Below are 12,743 nucleotides of genomic sequence, written 5' to 3'. Positions count from 1 at the left end.
ATCTAAGACATCTTCATGCCAATGAGGATTCATCTTTTGTAACTTCATCTATTTGTTTGCAGCTGTAGTGATGGTCCTCAACAGCATGAGTGTCAGCTGGAGCGCCCGGATCCAGATTTTCCTAACCTTTTGCAAGCTCACAGCAATTGTGATAATTATAGTCCCTGGAGTTATGCAGCTAATTAAAGGTATGAACTGAAAAGTAAATGCTTTTTAAAATGCGAATCTGCTTTTGGTCTGTTCTAACACTAACTTTTGCTTATACTAGCAGAATCCCTTAATTAGTCTCTGCTTGTGGAACTTAGTCTCTATACTGTCATCTAATTGATTTGAAAGGCTGCTACATTGGGGATGAGTTGGTATTTACAGCTGAATGGCAACAAGAGGATTAAGACTGCGCTGAGCAACAAAATAAGGCATCGGTGAATTCTCTCCATATAAACTGCTGGGAGTGAAAACTCCAAGTGGAAAAAAAAAATCTGCCTTTAGTTTTAACTACAAAAAAATAAGTCCTCTTATTTTTACTTTAAAGTAGTTCAATGGTAGTAATAAAGATTAAAGAGAAAAAGATATCTGGAAAATAATGAAAGATGATTAGTAATTCTTTTCCTCTATGGTGATTATTCTTTTTACCTTGAGAATGGAATCTTGACCGAAGGGGAGTGAGACATGGGTATAGCAGTCCTAAAAACCAAATATTATCTGACAATAAAAATAGTTGTAGAAACTTAATTTTTATTGTTACATTATTTTTAATGTAAAATCTGCATTTCTGTAGAAATGTAACACCATTTTCTGGGGGTGTTTGCCTTATAGAGTTGACTATTTAATAAGAAAAGATGAGATGATTGAGGTGGTGATGTCATTTAGAGTTTCAGTTGTTTTAGGGAGGAAGGCACATACAATTGCTTGGCTTTAGTGGAAATTGTTGGAAGAGAAGGTGGTTGAGGTGAATTATGTAATTTGCAATGGACATGATAACAGGAAATAGGAAAGTGAGATGAAATTGTCAAGAAGTGACATATAACTTGGGCATGTGAAGTATTTAATGTTTACATTGATACTGTCTGTTCCAAGAAAGGGAATTGATAGAGAAATTTAATGAAGTTGCAGGAGAAGAGTTACACAAGGCAAAAAGAAATGCCAAAATTCAGCAAAATCATCGCTGATGCTAGAGGCATTAGACAATAACAAATATCAAGAGATCAGTCACTCTGTAGCTGGGGAGAGGGAGTTGCTGCTGTCCATTTAATAAGCCTAGTGGGAGATCTTAGAGGTCTCCTGGCTAAACGTTTGCATCAAATCCAGCAACCTCAGCCAACTCAGACTAAACACAATAAAGATTTTTAACAGTATAGCTTACATTGAAGAGAAGACGGTACACTCGCTCTTCTGATTCACATTGGCCTCCACGGAGCTGGCCTGCTCATGTTTTATCTGATCCATTAGAAATCTTGGGCAGATGTTAGCACAGGGCTGATCTCCTCATCAAAAAAATATAAAAAAACAAAAAACAAGGGGCCGGCCCCGTGGCTTAGCGGTTAAGTGTGCGCGCTCCACTACTGGCGGCCCAGGTTGGGATCCCGGGCTGGCACCGACGCACTGCTTGTCTGGCCATGCTGAGGCTGTGTCCCACAGACAGCAGCTAGCAGGATGTGCAACTACAACTATCTACTGGGGCTTTGGGGAGAAAGAAGGAAAAAAAGGAGGAAGATTGGCATTAGATGTTAGCTGAGGGCTGGTCTTCCTCAGCAAAAAGAGGAGGATTGGCATGGATGTTAGCTCAGGGGTGATCTTCCTCACACAAAAAAAAGAGATGTTGGGAAAATCTGTTTTGCTAGTGCTTTTTTTTTTTTCTTATGGGCTAACTCTTTAGTCTTCTATAAGGAGTTTCTTCCATTTTTGGAAAGTCTAGAAACTCTGGGTCGTTGACCTACTTTATTCTAGTTTAGGTTCCAAAAGATGATATACTATCCTTAAAACTAAGGTTTTTATCTTTCTTTTTCTTTTTGGTGTAATGTAAGACTGTAGTCAATTTTTACCACATATTTATGTATGTGTGTGAAGTGAGGTGAGGTGAAGCAGCCAAACGTTACTGTGTTGCAAATTCCATGAGAGCCGAGTTGTAATGTACATTTTAGATCTTCTTTTGGCATTTACAATAGAATGATCCTTTAATTAATTCTTATAATATCAATGCTTAATGTGAGTAGGCTTTCTCGTATATCTCACCTAATAGAGAAATGCCCTGAGAGTATTACCACATTTTAAAGTAAATTTTTATATTTTGGAGAGCATCGTTAGCAGGTATATTTACTCTGTTACTATAAAATGGTGATTTTCTTTATCTCTAACTTAATCACATATTTTTCATATTAATTTGAAACTCCAGGAAGAGCAAACCTTACTAATACAGATTGTACATTTATTTCTACTCTAATCAGATCCTGAAAATAGTTGTATGTTCTATATTCACTTATGAAGATTTGTTAAACTTTCCTTTGAATATTGTGACTTTCATCTTCCTGTGACCTCTGTTATGCAGCCAAAATATTCCTGCAGTTTAGAAACACCTCTTTTTTGTAATACTCTCAAAATGGCCCTTTTTAGGATCTGTGCTTGGGATCTAGTCTTTACAAAGTGTGGTTTCTCTTATTGATTATTCAGTGCTACACTCTTAAGAATAGTGGCCCTTGAGGCCAAGGAGACCACAGATCATGATAAAAGAATATTCAACAAATGTTTTTATCTGAGATCCAGTCTTTATATTGCCTGTCTATGAGGACACAGAAATGTTTTAGTAAAACAGGCATTTCTGAATTCACTATCATTTTAAAAAATGAGCAATATTTGGGTATTAGATGCTTTGTGGGAAAAATCACTTAGTGTATAACAACATTCTCCATTTTTGGTTTCAAAACTCACACATATTATATTGATATATATGTTGTTGTCTGGCAACCCAGGCAAAAACTGAGATTTGAGTGAAGAGAGGGGGTCTCACATACATCATCTACCTCCCATCCCGCTTTCATTTACTTGTGTGAAGACTAATTTTGAAAAAAGTCGCATTTCCCATTTGGATAATCTCATTTGGTATTTTCCTTGGGAAGTAGACACTTTTTTATGCTTAACTTTGAGTATTGGCTGACTGAAGTAAATCTGAATTTCTAGTTTTTTAAATTATCCAAATGATCTACAAGAAAAAGCCCTTTATGATTCACAGAGTAGAGAAAAATGTGACGAATACAAGTGTTCAATCCACATATTGAGGCAAAGTTTGTTAAAATCTATTTACTTTAGAGTTCAGTATAATTTCCTTTAGTGTTTCTAGAAGGAAACCATGCCATTCTCTAGGACAGGGTAGCAAACTTTCTCTGTAAAGGGCCAGATAGTAAATATTTTCCACTTTGCCTGCCATATGGTTTCTGTTACAACTACCTAACTGTGCTGTTGGAGGGTGAAATTAGCCATAGAATGAAAATATAAGTCATAATATATAAAGTGGGCCAGGCTGTACTCCAATAAAACTTTGTTTAGAAAAGAAGTTTGAGGGTGGGGACAGATTTGGTCCTCAGGGTTTTCCAACCCCTGTTGGTATCTAGTGAACTACAAGGGAAAAGCAGAAAGCAGAAAGTTAAATGATGTGAGAAGGTAGTTTTGGGGTTTCTTGCCACCTCCTCATTGAGAGTAGACCCTTAGCTCTTTCTTCGAAAGCATTATATTATCTTAAAAAAATTCTATCACACTCCTAAAAGCTATAGTTTACAGAAGATCCTTTAGTCTTCTTTCACGGTCAAACTCTGTTAAGAGTAGTGGCATGCTTAAACAAGGGATTGCTTTTTAAATGCCATTTTCCTCTTTGCTATGATTTTATTTAAAGAGAAATGTGAAGTAGTATTAGTGATGATCAATATGGTTTTAGGACTCCTTCTCTAGAATGAGTACAATATTAATAGGTTAAGTTGGCAATGAGCAGAGAGAAAGAAATCTAGACCTGAAACTGTATAATTCATCCCTAACTCCCCTTTCCCCCACTCATGTTTTTGGTTAAAGAATAAATAATAACCAAATCTTTGAAAAGTCCTAAAATCTTTCTATGCTCATTGCAGGGCAAACACAACACTTTACAGATGCCTTTTCTGGAAGAGATGCAAGTATTATGGGATTGCCACTGGCTTTTTATTATGGAATGTATGCATATGCGGGCTGGTAAGTTGATATCTCTAGATGTAGTGGTTTGTATGGTTCATTAATTCCTTCAAGTGTTTTGATTAAATGCGAAGCAAGGTGCTAAGCAAATGTGAAGAGCCATAATCCAGTGCGATATGCTTTATCTGAAGTGAGAAAGATAGCATGGCCCCCCAGGCCAATTACTGTGCATGTGACTTAACACAAACATAACTGAGATTTCCAGTGAAGGCAACTACTAGATTTAGCTTGATATTATAAAAAACAAACAAATACTGAGTCTTAAGAACCAGTACAAATCACTTTTAAGTATGTATCAGTAAGGACATAATAGTGCCATGAGAAATTAAAGATTAGTACTTTGCTTGTCAAAAGGCCTTTCAGCTGAAGCTCCCAGGGTGTTTACACACAGTGATTAATCGACTTTTCTCCACTTTGCCATGAGAAAGAAGTAATTCAGATATAGAAATAAGTAAGGTGTTCCCAGGAGGTGAAATGGTACTCTAAAGGCAGGAAAGGGGAAACCAAGATAATGAAATCAGGTGTACGAGATAATCTGTTACATTTTAAAGGGCCTTACAAAATCCTTAAAATTTCCTCAACGTTTGAAAACAAAATATGCGGTAAAGATGATTAAAATCACTATGCCATGGGTACACTTCCTTTGATGCGTGTCCAACTGTGATACTGTTCTGGTTGAAGCATTAGAACTTTGTATTTATGCCTCACTTTGTTCAGGAACTTGAATAACAATAATCATGGATAAGAGTGGAACTTTTTCCTAATTAAATTTTATTGATCTAGTAAGATTTAGTTGAAGTGACTATTTCAAGAAAGCCCGATAGATAGAAAAGTATTATTTAAACATCAAAATCACTGTAGTAAAATTAAATTTCACTGTTTTGAAGTAATGAGTAGCAATATTTCTTTTTTATTATTTATAGAGCTAATCGTGGTATAACTTTAGCTGCGAGAATGTTCTATGGGCCTAAGAATAGTATCAGAAAACTACAGTAGCTCAAAAATTGTGTAAATGCATTTCACACACAAATATAATTTCGTTTTGTTTCTTTAGTTTTTACGATCTTACCTTCCAGCTAATGCATGGAATATAAAGATATATTTCAAAATACATGAAGTGTTTACCCTATTAATCTCATTGAACTATGAAAATATAGTGTTAGAGGAGAATGAGGAGAGTACAGGAACTTAAAATTTTAACATGGCTTTTGAAGCAAAATATCTTTGAAGGTCATTAGAAATTGGTAGGTCTAAGGAGTCTAGTGTAAAATATTTATATATTCCCGGAGTATTTTTATAGCCATTGTGTGTAAGCATTAGTCTTGAATCACTCAGTAGTTTTGAAGTCTTTTTTGTTTTTGTCCGAAGTGCAGTGTGATGTGAGGAAAGGGCAGAGTTGTGATCACAGGGTTAGCAGCAGAATAAACTATTCTGTGGCTGTTCAGCTTGGATCAGAGCTCTGGAGCCCTGGGGCAGCAGCCAAGCTACTGGGAGAGTCACCAGGAGACGCCAGAGAGAAGTGGGGAGGTGGCAGAAGCTTTCAGCTGGAGCCAAGTGTTGGCAGCACAGCAATATTCAATCAGGAATTTGGAATGTGCAGAGTCACGAGGGAGATTTGATTAATTCTGTTGAATGAAGTCTCTTTTGCCTGCGAGTACCATGCATCTGTTCCCACGGACTCTTAAAATATTCTTCTGCCCAACTCACTCCCCCACGACCAGCACTGATATTCAGGTCACCTGCTTTATGGAGAGCAAATCTTCTCCACTTCTGTAGGCTTTGGAGGGCTGATAGATTTCCCCAGGTACAAAGACTCTTTTCATTTTGAATTATCTTATTATCTTAACATTTAATTTTATTGATGCTGAATCCAAAATGTTACTCTTCTTAAAATGATTACAGATGACAATTTAGGTGAGACAAACTTTAATGAATACTTCATGAAGCAAGGAGTCTGCCCCCTCAAGAGTCCAGAGAACTGCAGAATAGGGCAGAAGACAGGAAGCTTTTATAGGATGAAGAATAAAGAACAAGGAAGAGAAAAATAGAAAATGAATAAGGAACAAGGAAATAAGTATAGAGCCCAGAGTTGGCTTGGCATTTGCAGATTGAGTGGCTCCATCTTGGGTCTAGAAATTTATTTCAACACTCTGTTTACAGAGTAAATGAGGTTTACATGAACATTCATTTATACTTCTACCCATATAATCCTCATGTCTACTCCCTGTTTTAAAGAACAGGAAACTATTGATTTTCTTCTATTCTTGAGGGGTCAATCATGGTATCAGAACTTAAGGCCAGGATTTTAAAGGGAATGTTATCTGATACAAGTGGCTTATGTAGGGTACAGATAAGTAACTATGTTTCCATAACAGGTTGTTATGCTACTTGGATGCTGCTTTGTGGATAGGTAGAAATAATCTGGTTGTTAATCAGTGGCCATCAGTTTAAGATAAAGGAAGCTGTGTTTAGAAGAAATAGGTTCTTGGCTTTGAGTTCCAGAGGAAAAGTTAATATCTGGATGTAAATGGAGCAAGATGGAGACTAAAAGAGTTCCCACAGAGAAGGGGTATTTATTCTCTTTCCAAATGTGATCCTGCCTCTCTGACCTCTCTCTGTCCTTCATAATATAATTACAAGACTGGGTTGTGGAATTCTAAATGGGGCACTGTAAATGAGCCTCCACTCCCTGTGCTGCTGCTGTGACAATGTTTGATGCAAGAAAAAGTGAGGGGGACATAGCAAATAAGTAAGACAGAGCAGCTATTGTCGTCAGAACCTAACCACCTGGAGTGTGAGTAAAAGCAGTAAGACCTAGTTGTCCTGGAGGCCTTGCTCTGTTGGCAGTTCAGCTCTTTCATGTTGAATAGGGAAAAGACACTGCCAAACCTTGGATCTGAATAGGGTAGGCTTTTGGCTATAAGGAGTGCAGAACCTTTTTAGAATGATGAAAACTCCTTCACGCAAACATAATTAGAAGGAAAGAAGTCATTAACCCAGCCAGGTCACAGAGTTGGGTCAGAACAACTTTAATATTATTGCCAAAGTCTGCATTCAGAGAAATATGTCTGCCAGTCTCCTGTGTGGACCCGGGGGAACTCAACCAATTTCAGTCCCATATCCTGATCCAAACTTAAATATTGCTTGGTGGGATTTTTTTTTTTTTTTAACTGTGTGATTAAAAAATAGCTTTTCAGTGTCTTTTCTCTCCCTTTTAAATCCTGTCCTCAGTGGTTTTAGTCTTTCTAAAGCACCTGCTGGGATTATTTTGTACCGTTGTATCAAATCTAATCTGAAGAATAAACTTCCTTTTAAAATAGTTCACATAGTTGGGTACTGGAATGTATTGCCAGCTTTGCCGTGCCTTTTGTACACCATCATGGAAAAGCTGGAACGAAAGATCTTGTGAACATTCTCTAGAGGCCTTGAGAAGATGTAAAGCAATGAGGATGCTCTGGACTCATTGCTGGAGACTAGGAGAGCATAAAGATGCATTTCCCACAGGATGTGAATGCTTGGACCAAAATAAGAAGCTTTCTCCTTCTCACCCCTGACTCTGCCCCAAGCCCTTTCCTTTTCTCTAGAGCTACGGCAAATATTTGAAATTGTGTTCTTTTTTCATAAATATTTCCTTTCTTGCTTTAACATTGTTGGAAAACACCAGTTTCTAAAACAACTGTTAAGAAGGAACTGACTATTTTTGACACGAGAAGCCTGGAAATATTTCTTACTGTGTGTGGTTTATTTTTTGGCAGGGGATTGGGGGGATGGGGGAGGTTGGTTTTTTTTTTTTTTCACATTTTCTTCCTGTACTTCTCTTTGCCTCGGGCTTCTAACAAACACATCAAATCCCTAAGAGTGAATATTCTAGATAGAAGTATTGATCATTGCCTGCCTTCCTAGTATAACTACAACCTCTATTTTTAGAGCTTACATTCCAGTCATTAAAAAATAATCCTTGATTGCTAACATTTTAGATCACCTTTATTGTTCCTGTTCTCTCAGCTATTCAAATGGTTCCACTTAAAGCATGGTCTTTAAAATAGTAGACACCTTAACCTTGTTAAAAGATAAACTGAGGCATATCGAAAATTTCAAGTGTGTTTTTAAGCAAAACAGATTTGAATCAGGCATCATCCAGTTTAGAAAGGAGCTCTGAGCAGCTGTACAAAAGGAAAGACTGTCAAAGGCAGAAGGGAGCAGGAACAAGGAAGTTACACTGGACAAAAAAGCAGGTTGGTTATTGCAAGTTTGCTTTCCTTTAGCGGATGGCAGGGGTCTATTAGGCAGATGACCTAATTAGTGCTGATCAGGCGATTCCTGATTGACTGGTTTAAGATTCCATTTCTGGGAGAGCTGGTTTAAGATTCCATTTCTGGGAGAGCCAAAACTGTAATTAAGTTAAGATTCAGTTTGGTGGGTGGGCCTTAGCATAAGCAACTCCATTTTGGGCCAGTTGTCTTGTTTTTAACAGCCATAAACATCAACTGCCTACTTATGAATTTAGATGGGGTTTTTATGAAGATGGAATAAGACAGGTTTTCTCATCTTTGTTTTAAGTTATGAGATACCTAAAGTGTATTAAAGGCTGATGGGCTAATATTCCAGCGATTTGGTTTGGATTATAGAGAATTTGTGCTTATAGACCTGTGCTTCTGTAGGAGTAAAGTAGCCTACATAATGGCTATTTTACTTTCTAAGGAATAATAAGAGAACAGGAGAGTATATTGAAAATATGACTTTTTTTTATTTTGTGGAAATTTCCTAAGCCTATAAAATGAAGAGGTAGAAAGGTCTTTGTCTTTGTATGTTTAGCTCTCCCCATTACAATCTCTGAGTTTTCGCATCTGCACGATCCAGTTATCTGTCTGTGCTTATTTGAGGATGGAGTCTGTCTCAATCTTACATCTGGGAAGCTTGAGAGAGAACTATAAGGGCTTTAAAGGGTCTCCAGCAGTCCCTTCAGATTGGAAAAAGAAGTCAAGATTGCAAGGCATTAAACATTCCTGGGTGGGATAAGCAGAGTCACAAAGTGAAGGAAAGGAATCTGAATTTCTCTAGGGCCATGACTTTAGGGTAATATTTGCAATCCTATGGAAAGTGAAAGTGAAATATTGTGTGCCTAGAATGCTTCTTGTCATGTAAGCAACCCCGAAAAGTGTTCAGGATTTGAGAAATATTCAAAATGTTCTGCTCTTTAGGTATTGACTCATAGTGTAATGACTACAATGTGCCTAAAGTTAGCTGCCTTACTATACAAAAAAGAATAATAGCAACTTCATAGTCTTGTGACTTGAGGTTATTTGGATGGAATACATACTGGAAAACAGTGAATTGAGAGGAAGAAATGTGAATTGAGAATTTATTAACTTTTATCTCATTTTCAGTTCCTACTTCCCCTCTGTGTTTATATCAGTTCCCTAAAACTGATCAATGCTATTGTCATACTTCTGTTGCCCTATAAGTTTTGAGTGACCTGTCACCACTAATAAAATCTGGACTCCCAGAAGCCAATGGCTGTCTTGTACTTAAATTCTCTTCTCACTCCCCCTGCCACATCTTTATCCGTAGAATGCTAAACTGTTGCTCATACCCCTGTGCATAACCACTCCACCACACCCCCATGCTCATGGGCTATACTTAGTTTGGAATGTCCTGGCACCACTTCACCAGGGCTAAATATTAAGCATTTTTGAAGACTCAACTTGGGCAATACCTTCTCTAGAAAACCTTCCCTGACCTGCCAACCTGGGTTAGACCTCACCCCTGGCTTCCAGGGTGCCCTGTGCCTGCTCCAGAATTGCTTCCCATGCTGCATCACACTATTCTATAGACCATTCTATAGACTATGAGCTCCTAGAGGAGAGACTATGGATTTTCCACTTTCCTTCCCCCCGTGACTGACACATCATAATTTCACATGTTGCTAATGGGAACACAAAAATGGTGGAAAATAGTTTGGCAGTAAACATACATTTACCCTATGACCCGGTGATCATATTCTAAGTATATGCCCAAGAGAAATGATTGGATGGTTCCCAAATAGACATGTATAAGCATATTTATGGTACCTATATTCACAAGAGCTATAAATTGGAAGTAATCCAAATGTCCATCAACAGTAGAATGTATAGTGTTACATTCATACAATGAAAAGAAACGAGGAAAAATAATGAATTGCTGCTACATACAATACCTGGATAATAATCTCAAACATAAAGTCCAGCAAAAAAGCCAGACACCAAAGAATAAATATTATGTAATAGTTATACAAGAAAATATTAGTCTGTTGTGATGAAACAAGCAAAACATGTCTATGGTGATAAAAGTCAGAATAGTGGTCACCTTTACAGGAAGGTGGAGGAGATGGTATTGACTGGAAAGGGCCGTGAGGGAACCTTCTAGGGTGCTAGAAATGCTTTATTTCTTGATCTTGTTGTTGGTTACATAAGTATACAAATATGTAAAAATTCTTCAAGCTGTACATTAAGATTTGTGCACTTGACTGTTCATATCTTACACTTCTAAAAAGTTAAGAAATAGAAAAGAACTCCATAAATACGGTTTAATAGAAAAATGATTTGTGGGAGCTTATGGTTGTTAGAGATTTTCATCTTACTATAAGTATTGTTTTACAAAGTTTTCATAATTTTTGGTTTGATTTTAAATTTAAAATTTGAAACTGTGTACTATAATTATAAAATGTGTTAATAGTTTGTAATTTATTTATATCTTTTTAGGTTTTATCTCAACTTTGTTACCGAAGAAGTGGAAAATCCTGAAAAGTAAGTAACCACATTTACTCTGAAATATTTATAAGAAATAAAATGTAAATTTAGTCAGCCTTGGTGATCTAGTGGTTAAGATTCAGCGCTCTCACTGCTGTGGCCTGGGTTTGTTTCCCAGTCAGGGAACCACACCACCCATCAGTCGGTTGTTATACTGTGGCAGCTGTGTGTTGCTGTGATGCTGAAAGCTATGCCACCCGTATTTCACATACCAGCAGGGTCACCCATGGTGGACAGGTTTCATTGAAGCTTCCAGACCAGGAAGAAGGACCTGGCCACCCACTTCCGAAAAAAATTGACCATGAAAACCCTATGAATAGCAGCAGAGCATTGTCTGCTGCAGTGCTAGAAGGTGAGAGGATGGCACAAAAAGACTGAGCAGGGTTCCGCTCTGCTGTACACAGGGTTGCTAGGAGTCAGAATTGATTTGATGGCACTAACAATCAAAAAATATATAAAGTTATATAGTTGAAAAAGTAGACCTAAAGAAGGAATTCAGCATGAGCTAATCAATTTTATCATCATCATTCTCTTAGGCAGACAAAATTTGATTTCTCATGAATTACATATAAATAACTTTATTGTATATTCTACATTTAATACTAAATTATCTGATAATCTGAAAGCAGAAAAGAGTAAAGTTATATTTTTGGTAATCTATCTCATAAAAACAACTTAACATGGACTCTTAGCTACCCACAAGCGTCCATAAGACATGAACTCCAAAAGTTGATTATTTCTGATAATTCATGTGAGTTTTTTCTTAGCTGTCTAATTAAAGAGAGTAATGTAATTAATGAACAATGAGTCACGAATACCTAGAAATAACTTTAGAATATTATAGAAACTTGTAAATTTTGGGAGGTAGGTGATTGCTTTTACTTTTTGTTTTAAGGTAACTCTTTTGATGATTAGATGATTTGATGATAATTTATATATATGTTTCTAAAATGGGCTAGCTTAGAAAAATGAATTATTTTTATGGTTTGTGTATAAACATTTGACTTTGTACAGGAAAACGACATACTCTATAGGCAGAAGAGGGAAATTTTAAGTATAGTGTAAAATATAGACAGAATTATAAAGTTATTTAATTCCCCTAACTTTTATCGAGCATCTACTATGTTTCAACCATTGTGCTAGGAACTTTTTTTGTGATAAATAATACTTGTGTTCAAGATTCTGTTATCTATTCAGTGAGTCAAATGTGTAAACAAATAAATATAACATGGTGTGGTTGATACCATAATAGATTATTTACTCAATTTGACAGAGAGGAAAGGAGGAAATTCTTAATTCTATCTAGGGAGGTGTTTTTTATACAAAGTCTCAAATGAGAGTAGGTAAATATCACAGAGAGAGAGCTGGAGATAGAGAGGGCAATACAGACAGAGAGAAAGAAAGGAAGAAAGACTTCCAAGCAAGGGAACAACAAGTACAAAGGGAACAACAAGTATAAACAACAAGTACAACGGTATAAAATGACCGGGACATTGGAGAACATGCCTAAGGATTGACAATTCGAATTAAAGTAGCCTAAGAAATTCTGGCACCACGTATATTGGGAGATAATCAGTTGATTGGATCTGGCCAAGAACTAGGGCTGCCAGAGTTTTGAACACACAAACCAGTAATTGAGGTTAAAATGATTATCTGGTTCAACGGTTATGCAAATCAGTATGTAATTTAAACATGTGAAAAGGTATTTTATTGAGAACTATGACAAATTTATAACAGTATTGT

At 36.7% G+C, this 12,743-nt stretch overlaps 1 protein-coding gene across 1 annotated transcript in view; it reads left to right on the top strand.

The window, feature by feature from the left end:
- Window positions 1-12,743, top strand: part of SLC7A11 (solute carrier family 7 member 11) — a 78,797-nt gene that overhangs the window by 15,184 nt on the left and 50,870 nt on the right. The window contains exons 4-6 of the mRNA XM_058550070.1: window positions 63-188; window positions 4,113-4,212; window positions 10,953-10,997. Of these exons, the coding sequence (XP_058406053.1) occupies window positions 63-188; window positions 4,113-4,212; window positions 10,953-10,997 (271 nt within the window). The remainder of the gene's footprint in view (window positions 1-62; window positions 189-4,112; window positions 4,213-10,952; window positions 10,998-12,743) is intronic.

The sequence above is a fragment of the Diceros bicornis genome, chromosome 11 (genome assembly GCF_020826845.1).
Source record: "Diceros bicornis minor isolate mBicDic1 chromosome 11, mDicBic1.mat.cur, whole genome shotgun sequence".
NCBI classification, from domain to species: Eukaryota; Metazoa; Chordata; class Mammalia; order Perissodactyla; family Rhinocerotidae; genus Diceros; species Diceros bicornis.
Note: the sequence above shows the minus strand (reverse complement) of the source record. Positions and strands in the feature narration are given on the sequence as shown.